A 10,327-nucleotide genomic window follows, 5' to 3' on the forward strand; every position below is an offset into this window, starting at 1 on the left:
TTCTCGCTGAAACCTTTCAAAACAATTCCTCGAGTAAAAATTACAGTCAATCCTTCCAAAAGATAAAACAAGATAAAGAAAAAAAAGATAAACAAATTAAATTTCAACTCAAACAACAAAGAATACAACTATCCTTTAACTAAAAATGAACTCTTAAAAGCCATAAACGAAGCACATAATACAGCTACCGGTGCGGATGAGATACAAATCAGTAACACATCTTTTAAACACGTTCAAGGGAAAACCACATAATAGCTGAAAACCTGCTATCATGATCCCCATCCTAAGCCAGAGAAAGACAACTCAAATCCACAAAACTTCAGACCAATTGCATTGACAAGTTGTCTCTGCAAAACATTTGAAAGAATAAACGATTAAACTGGTATCTGTAAACGAACAACTCAATTGCCAACCTACAAAGTGGTTTTAGAAACAAGAGGAACAATGGACAACATAGTCCGATTGGAGACCTTTATCAAAGAAGCATTCATTAAAAACGAACTTGCAATAGCTATCTTTTTTGATTTAGAAAAGGCCTATGATACAACATGGTGACAGGGTATAATAAAAGACCTTTACAACCTTGGATTAAAGGGCAGACAACCCATACTGATAAAAGATTTTCTATCTGATAGAAGTTTTAAAGTAAGAATCAGACCAACCCAATCAGACACAAAAATACAGGAAGGAGTCACGCAAGGATGCATTTTATCAGTTACGCTATTTAATATAAAAATCAATAATATCGTAAATTGTCTAAATGATGAGATGAATGGCTCATTATATGTAGATGACCTTGTAATCTGCCATAGATCCAAAAATATTCATACTTCAGAACGCCAACTACAAATGGCTTTAAATTTTCAACAACCAAAACTGTGTCCATTTCTGTAGTCATAGATAAATGCACAATGACCCTACTCTCAACCTACAAGGAACAAAAATCGAGATAGCTAACCAACATAAATTTCTGGGACTTATTTTTGACAAAAAACTCTCCTTCATCCCTCACTTAAAATATTTAAAACAAAAATGTTTCAAGACTCTACAACTATTAAGGGTTATAGCAAATACTGAGTGGGGATCAGACTGCTCATCACTCTTAAAATTATATAGAACCCTGATAAATACCAAACTATATTATGGAAGCTTCATATATGGTTTAACCAGAAAAAGTTACCTTAAAACTCTAGATTCTATTCATTACACAGTATTAAGACTTGCATTCAAAACCTCCCCGATAGAAAGCTTATATGCCGAAGCCTATGAACCACTAAAAGTGAGACGTGAAAAATTAGACTTACAATATTATCTAAAACTAAAGTCAAACCCCAAAAATTCTGCCTATCAATGCACTTTCAATCCCAACTACACACATCTATTAAAAAAAGAAAAGAAAATGCAATTAAACCCTTTGGTCTCTACATGGAAGAAACAATAAAATCACTTACAGACAACTCAATAGATCAAACCAGCATCCATGAGGAAAATCTCACAGAACTCTAACCTAAAGTCATACTAGACCTGACAATATATTCTAAATCCAATACTCACCCCTTAGACTATAGAGAAAAACTAGAATTTACACAGATGGTTCCAAAGATCAAAACAAAGTGAGATGTGCCGCTATTTCAGAAAACACTATTCAGCAGAAACAGTTACCAAATAACTCCTCTGTCTGCAGAAATTACAGCCATAAACTTGCCTCTAGATGTTATCACCAACCAAAACTCCAAGAAATTTATAATATTTGTAGATTCATTATGAATATTAGAATCATTAAAAAATCAAAAATTAAATAATCCCTTACTAATCAAACTGCTACAAATGATGCATTCTATCATGCAACACAAAACTTTCTTCTTCTGTTGGATTACTAATCACTATGGTTTTCATGGAAATGAAAAGACTGATATGGCAGCCAAAAAGTCCTTAAAACTCCAAATAAGTGACATAGAGGTCCCATATACGAACTACAAACCTTCAATAAACAATTTTATTACAAAGAAATGGAAACGATTGCGAAAGCAATAAACTCTTCCAAATTATGCCTATACTTAAAAAAAAAACCAACTTTTTAGATACCAAAAAATCATGTAGAGAAGTAGTAGTCTTATCACGTATCCGGATAAGACACACATACATAACTCACTCCCATCTACTAAAAAGTGAAGAAACTCCCAAATGTATACCATGTCACAAACCTTATACAGTGAAACACTTTTTACTTGACTGTCATGATCTCACATAAATTCATCAACACTACTACAAACTTAAAAGAACTCTTTGAAAAAGAAAACCCTAAAACCTTTCTAAATTTCTTAAAAAGAACAAATCTTTACCATAAAATATAAAAAAAACATCAAATAATAAACATTGCCCGAATATACCCAGCAAAAATCGCTAATAAAATCTTGTATACAGCATTAAATGCCAAAGATGGTTGATACGCTGGTTAAACAAACAAATTATTGGCTTAACTAGCAGGCTTACCTAATGTTGCCTGAGAGCATTAGTAACAAACTTTCTCTCTCTTTCACACACAACTGGTTTCATATAAACGTAAGTTGATGACTGGATGCTGTTTCACTTAATTTCAGTGTTTTCAAACTGGTAAATTTTTTACTCCATCCTCACTCCAGTGCATCTTTAAAATGTGCATGGAAATTTTAAAGAATTGATTTCATTTATAATTTAAAGGTCTTAAAAATAAGTTCTTACAGATATTGCTAAACATGTCATCTGACTAAATCTCTGTGTTGGAGTCATTTACTGGGATTTTTCTGAACGGAGGTTTTTATATTTCTTCTCAAAATCTGAAATATCGTTTTATATTTTTTTAATTAAACTTTTAAAATACAAGTTGTAAAGAGGAAAAGTCTAAAATCTTTTCCATATCTGTCCCTCATCTTAACTAATTACCATATTTCATCTCTCTCCCTTTTTTACTTTGTCAAATTAAGACAAATCCCCCCCCCTTTTTATTTGACTGTTAAAATATCTGGTTTTAATATTGTCTCAAAATAATTTCTTTTTTTTTTTCTTTCTTTTTATCCACCCTTAAAAATACTTGCTGAATGTGAAATGAAAAAATTGATTTTTGAGGATGTTTTTAGTATACTTTTTTTTTTTTTTTTTTTTCTTTTCATTCTAGGTTGATCAGTATGGCCTATGGTCAAATTGGAATGATCCAAGCTAGTGCCGGATTTTTCACTTATTTTGTTATCATGGCTGAGAATGGCTTCTGGATATCACGACTTTTAGGTATCCGAAAAAATTGGGACTCTATGGGAGTCAATGATTTGGAGGATTCCTATGGGCAAGAATGGGTAAGTGAAATTTTTTTTAATATTTCATACATTGCATTGTCAAAACAGCCAAAACGAAAGGAGGGAGTAAGTATTTTTTGACGGAATCTCTCTTTAAAAATCTACCAAAAATCATGTAATTATCCAATCAATACCAAATTCTCACCGATTATTAAGTAAAGAATGAACTTTATAATGGTGTACTATTTTTTTTCATGGTCTATATAATATATATATATATTATATATTTATTTTTATTGCCTACAACCCCCCCCCCTTCTTGTGATTACAAATATGCTTAAAATAATCAGCCAAAATTGAGCAAAATATATTGTATTGTGGGAGGGTAAGGATTGTATATTGAAAAAAAAAAAAAAAACAACTGCGCTCATATCAGATTTTAAGGTTGAAAATCATAATTTTGAATGCGTTTAATTTTTCATCTTTTGTGTTTTGAAGTGTGAAATTCATTGAATATATTAATAATTTATCTTTCAGATTAGCAAAAAGAAAAATGATATGTTTTCATTATTTTTACGAAAAACACTACTTTTAAATCTTTGAAAAATAAATTAATAATTTTTTTTTTAGTGATTGCAATATTACTAATATACCATTAAATAGGAAATGCTTTGAAGAATTGATACCAAAAAAGAAAAAAAAATCGGTAAATAACTGCACATTTTGCTAAAAAATATAATTTCTTTCGGCAATTTCTTGTTTATTCACCTATGGTGGTCCAACTGATAAAAGATGCAGTTGTTTTCAACACGTACAATGCCTAGCATTCCCTAAATGGGCACCCATCTGGTATTGGACAGCCTCATTGTTGCTTAACTTTGGGGATTATGTATGCAACAAATATATATATATCGCTTATGAAAAAAGAATTATACCGTTCACTTAATTGTCAAATCAAACGTTAAAAATGCATGACTAAATAGTTTTAGTTGCCTTCAGGCCGCCATACTCAATTTTAAATCATCATTAATTTTTTTTTTTTTAATTTATCTATACAAATCTATAGTGATTTTAAAAAAAAATTGGAATTATTTGAAATTCACATACTTATAATATTTTTGCACATTCTTATAGCAACTCATTTTGAACAGAAAAAAAAAAGTATTTAGTTCAAAAACCTTTTTAAAAAATATTTTAATGTTTTAGCGATTGTGACAAAAAAATGGCAATGAATGGTGTGGTTTTCGAAAAGTTTTAATTTAAAATTCTATTAAAAATAGGGGAAAAAAAGTTTAATATTCTGCTTTTTATGATAAAATTCAGGCTTTTCTTTTTAAAAAAAGTTGCTAAAAAATAATGGATTTTAATAGATTTGAATTTTTTTTAAAAGCAACAACTACTTGTTTATTTTTTAATTTTTTTACCGTGCTTACCATAGCCCTCAAACACAACCTTCTTTAAAAAAATATTTTTTAATCCTCAAATGTTTATATTTCAAAAAAGAAAAAAAAGTAATCGTTGGTATCCATTCTTTTCTTAAAAAGGTTTGATTTTGATTTAAGTTTTAACATTAATAACTAATTTGAAGTAAAAAAAAAATTTCTATTTGAGTAATCATTTTGTAATGCTTTGTACTTATTTTCCTTGTCTAATTCTTTCCTTTGTTTTTCCTTTTTTTAGACGTATGCGCAGAGGAAGAAATTAGAGTATACTTGCCACACTGCTTTCTTTGTGTCTATTGTCGTTGTACAATGGGCAGATCTCATCATTTGCAAAACTAGGAGACTTTCTTTGTTCCAACAAGGAATGAAGTAAGTAGAGTTCTCAACTCAAATGTCACTTTTTTTGTTAATATACACAAGGTATAACACGTCATTGGATTCAGGCCTAAAAATGGTTGGCTTATTAGTTAATAAAGCAACCACTTTTAGACAAAATTCGATTTCATCAACATATTCGGCTTATAATAATTTGATTGCAGAACTTTGGTTGATTGTTTTTGTTTTACGGCATATTAACCCTTTTCGGGTTATTTAATGCTGAATCCAAAGATTTTGAAGAAAAATTTTTTAATAGAATATATTTGTTGTTTTCAAGTCAGTTTCTATTTAACCCATAGTTGGGACCCTAACAGGTACTACCACTCCGGGTCAGAGTGGACCTGGGAGCAATGGTAATTAAAGGGTGGCTCCACACTCCCCAAAGCCTGCAAGTTGGGGCCTCACCACTGGATATAGTTTAAGGCAATATCCAGGACCGCAGAACTTTGGCCTTAAAGTATTCCTCAGTTTTTTATATCACTTCTTTATGGGAACCAAATTTTTTTTTCCGGGAACATTCTTTTGAGGTCTGCAAATAGTTGGTGCTCACTGAAAATTAGGGTAAATGGAGAAGTAATTCAAAGTGTAATTGCTGTAGTTTTGCCATCATTGCAATCAACATGATGCATTGTTTTGGTAAAAGAGCATCTTCATCTGTGAATGTTTTTACTGGGTGATTCTGTCAACCGTACGAATAAGGCTATATTTCTCATGTTAATGAGCAAAATACACAGCGGTTATAACCTTGCCTGCTGATCTTTGTGTCTTTAGTTCACTTTCACTTGTTGATTTGATTCCTTAGTAAAGTGGTGGATCTATATTTCATCACCATATCCAAACTTTTTGTTTCATTAATATTGCTCTCAATTGTTGACATCAGTTTTGAACAACAGGATCCACATTGAACTGAGATTTCTTGTTGACAAATGTTTATGTGAAATGGTGAATATCTGATGTCTTTAATTCTTCTGCAACTTCAATTTACAGTCAACCCAATTGAGTTTGTGAATGTTTCCAAGGACAATTTCCGATTTGGGTGATCTGAACATTCCGCATCGCTTTTGTCTGTAAAATTTCATGGCCACATATCAAAACTTATCAATCCATTACTTTGCTTGAACAGCATTTATCCCATCGGAAAGCTACAAATGACTGAGGATTATTTGTGAATTTGGCATTCCAATGAAACTTCCTCCTTCAAAGGATGCCAGTTCAACCTGCTTATGGTTAAGTGCCACTTCAACTATTGGAAAGCAATGCTTTATTAATGCACCAAATTCAGATTTTTCATTTTCTTTTAAAAACTTGCATCTGTAGGTTTGTGTAAAGAACTGGCATTTTATCAACTAATGATCCAATTGGGTTCAAATTATGGCACATGCCATTTGAATTTTAGTACTACTTAATAAAAATTATATGAATTTTCTTTTATTAGTAGCAGTGCTAGCTATATATGAAAGCCAGGATTTATTGAGGATGTGTTTACATTTGTGAAATAGTTTTTCTGTGTGCATTCATAAAGGATTTTCAAAAACTTTGATTTAACCTTCTGACATCTTAATTTTGGTTGAACTAAAAATGATATTCAAAAATAAATTGAAACAAAAGAAACTGATTTTGAAAAAATTTTTAAATAACTTTTCAACATCTTTCTCTTTCCAGCATTTTCCAATCAAATATTTCTTCAGTTTACGAAATGTGCAATCATTTTCAGCTAATCTTTATAAGTCATTTCATGTTCATTTATACGTTATCTTTCAAGCACATTAAAAATACCACCCCATTGACTAAAATAATATAATTTTTATTATATTTTAACATGACATTTTAGTGATTTGAAATATATATTTAGTTGACAATTATTTCTAGTGTAAGAATATTGTTTTAAAAAAGAATTAAATTGCTACAATTTTTAAATTAAAAAAAAATATTTAGCTGATAAGTATAGTTAATTTTATGGAAAAAAGTTTTTATAGTATTTACCCTGACCAAACATGATTTCAAATGGAATTAATAAATCGTAAGATTAATGTAGAAAGCACCATGGAATTTCCATGAGTCGGGTCTTTAATCTTCAAAAGTCAAATTTCATGATAAAAAAAGGTTTTAGTTTGGATTTTCAAAATGTAAACTTTTTTAAAAACTATTTCAGTTAAAAAAAATGTGATGTTCTCTTTCTGCTATTTATTGTCATATGATGAAAAGATTAAGCAATAAAACTGATTGTTGTATATGCTGTTTTGCTGGAAAGAATTGCTACCAACCCTTTTAGAGATCATCTTTTTGTTCATCTCACTTTTAAATGTATTCTCCGCTTCCAGAATGCTTCCATGTAGTCTCTTTTGTTTCTATGCATCAAATTTTAATTCTGCTCAAATTGCATCTTGCCTTCATCCTCATCAATATATCACAAATTAACTAAACAAAATATATTTTTTCATTTCCATTCATAAATTTACTTCATAAAAAGTAGATAAAGTTTGTGACAACCAAACATATACCTTTTGTTAAAATTTTGTTTTTATTTTACAATCTTTGGCTCTATAAAAGACTCCAATTGCATGAAATATTTTTTGCTGAAACTCATTTCAAATAACTGTTTCAAGAATAAGTAAAAACAAAAGATTATATGAAAAATTCAAAGTCCATTTAAATATATACAGAAAATTGCTTTAAAATAAACAATAACAATATAGTGTAGGTAAAACCAATAAAAAGTTTGATATCCGCTTATTTAAACAAAAAAAATATATCAAATAAGACACCTTACATTTTCGTTTTTAATGGTATAGAACTGAAGCGAAAATTTAAGAAAAAAAATTTAGAAAATTTGAAAACTGTTCATTTTTTTTTTTCTTTTTTTACTTTGTTTTCTAGGAATCACCGTTTAACATTTGGTATTATTTTTGAAACTGTCTTAGCTGCCTTCTTGACCTATTGTCCAGGTCTAGATCAAGGTTTGCGTATGCAACCTCTCAGGTAAGTCATGCCATATTGTTTTTCCTTTTCTCCACAAAACAAAATGATGGAATGAAAAATACAGATTATTCAGTTGCCTTTTGCTTCAGAAATAGATTCTGCATATTTTCCAAACTAATGGAATTTAGTTAAAATTCAGCCAGATTTACCACATTCAACTGCAAACTAATTGACTTGTTACATTGATCAATATATTTAAGCAACTCCGAATCATTTGGTATCATTTGAAGTGATACACATTTTGCTTCAATAATTGACGTTAAAATTGATATGAAATCAAAATCTGAATCCATTTTATAAAAATCTTTTCTGAAGATGAGTTGAAACAAGACAACTGCCATCACGGGTGGTTTGTATTGCTGGTTTCACATCCGGATCGTGTTTATTGAATGCCAAAAGTTTTCTTATCACGAATGATGATTTCATTGAGAGAATAAGATGAAACAAAAGTCTAAAAACAAAATGATGATTCAATAGATCAATACAAACATGGTTAGTTAGAAAAGCTTGTTAAAAACTAATTAGATTCTGCCCGTGCTTTCATATGATTTAGCCTCTCCTGCATCACCTCCTCCTTTTGGAGGGAGGAAGGGTTCATATTGGCTGATGCATCATCATTTGTAAGAATGTAAGTAGTTTTATACTTTTTGGTTTGCTGACTGTATGACTTTTGGCGAGATGAGTAACCAAATTTGTGTCTAAGTTTTCCCTTTTCGCATGTAACTGGGGGCAGTGGTAGATGAAGAATGCATTTGCAAGATCTGAACACATCTGGATGGGGACAATCATTTCATTCATCTGCTGATGATGCTGATTTAGTATGCCATGAGCATTGATAATGACAGAAATTTAAAACTACTTTCAATTCACTTTTGCCAGTTAACTCGAAGTTCTTTTCAGGAGCAGCTGCCTCTTCATTCTACTACTGCTTGTTTTCATCTAGTGGTGTCTTTCATTCAAACATCATGGTTATCACTTGGTAAATGTCTCACCTATCTGATTTTCAACTGCCCTCCTTCTCACTACCTGAAAAGGAAGTGGGGACGACCTACACTGTTTAAACTGAGAGATATTCGTTCCTCCATGACACATATGGTGCTGATAACTGGACAGGTTCTTGAGAGCATGTCACACAATATTGCCACACACAAGATTGGATGACACTTGTTGCCACATGATCTTCAGTTGCAGATTTCTTTTTTTGACAGCACGTCTTTCAGTTTCTTTTTAACCAAATAATTTTATTCTTTATAAGCATTTATACTTTTTATTGTGCTAACTGCATTTCTTTTTTTTTTTCTTCTCTCCAGGGCTTCTTGGTGGTTCCCTGCATTTCCATATAGTTTATTAATCTTCATTTATGATGAATGCCGAAAACTTATTCTGAGACGACATCCTGGTGGCTGGGTTGAATCTGAAACCTACTATTGAGGATCGTGCCATCGTAGTCTAAAATTTCAATTTAAAAAAACAAAAAAACAAAAAAAAACAGCAAAGAACCAGAATGCGGGGCTGTGCGGCACAATTTTTTTTACAAAACTTTTTTTCTTTTCTTTTAAATTTCTTTTTCTAATTTTTTCCCTCCGTTCACCAAAACATATTCAAGAGAACTCTGAATATATTGAGGATAACTGTAATTTATCTTCTGGTTCATCTAATCGCGTGAGAGTATGCTATATGAGAGCCTATGTACATTGTGTGGCTGGCTGAGAGCAAGTGAGTGTGCCTGGCTGTGTGGATATTTTCAAAAGACAGTAATCCAGCAAAGACTCATATTTGACCTAATTAGTTCAAAATAAATAGCTTTTGGGAGGTCAGTATCTATTCTGATGAGAAGCGCGTGCACGCACATATATATATTAAACTGTGTGTGTGTGTGTGTGTCTGTGTGTGTAGTGGCCTGATAGCCCGTATTTCATGATGCATGAGGCACCGTCAGTCAGTCTGGGCAGTTTATAATAAAGGAAGCTTTGTTACATTAGTTCAGATTCCCTATGTTGAACTAATTAAATCAATACCGTGGTACCTTTGCTAGCATGTATTTTCCATTTTTAATATTTTGTCACTCAGAAAAATTTTTATGCTTCACTGATTCACACTTTTCAAGTTGCTACAACCCTCGAAAGGAAATTGGAAGAAAATGTTTTGACAACAAAACGAAATTGCTTAAGTCGGAAGTTAATCTGATGCCACCATAAAAAGATTCTGTATGTATAAAGGTTGACGATGAGCAACTCATTGACAAAAGGTATGGGGGAC

The 10,327-nt window shown here is 31.2% G+C and overlaps 1 protein-coding gene across 1 annotated transcript in view; it reads left to right on the plus strand.

The window, feature by feature from the left end:
- The window catches only part of LOC145248965 (sodium/potassium-transporting ATPase subunit alpha-B-like), an 85,727-nt gene extending 75,629 nt beyond the window's left edge, over positions 1–10,098 (plus strand). The window contains exons 17-20 of the mRNA XM_080110772.1: positions 3,155–3,329; positions 4,950–5,080; positions 7,967–8,068; positions 9,379–10,098. Coding sequence (XP_079966898.1) covers positions 3,155–3,329; positions 4,950–5,080; positions 7,967–8,068; positions 9,379–9,499 — 529 coding nt within the window. The 3' untranslated portion in view covers positions 9,500–10,098. The remainder of the gene's footprint in view (positions 1–3,154; positions 3,330–4,949; positions 5,081–7,966; positions 8,069–9,378) is intronic.
- Positions 10,099–10,327: the final 229 nt, after the last annotated feature.

This window comes from Euprymna scolopes, chromosome 27 (assembly GCF_053919585.1).
Source record: "Euprymna scolopes isolate OS-2025 chromosome 27, ASM5391958v1, whole genome shotgun sequence".
NCBI classification, from domain to species: domain Eukaryota; kingdom Metazoa; phylum Mollusca; class Cephalopoda; order Sepiida; family Sepiolidae; genus Euprymna; species Euprymna scolopes.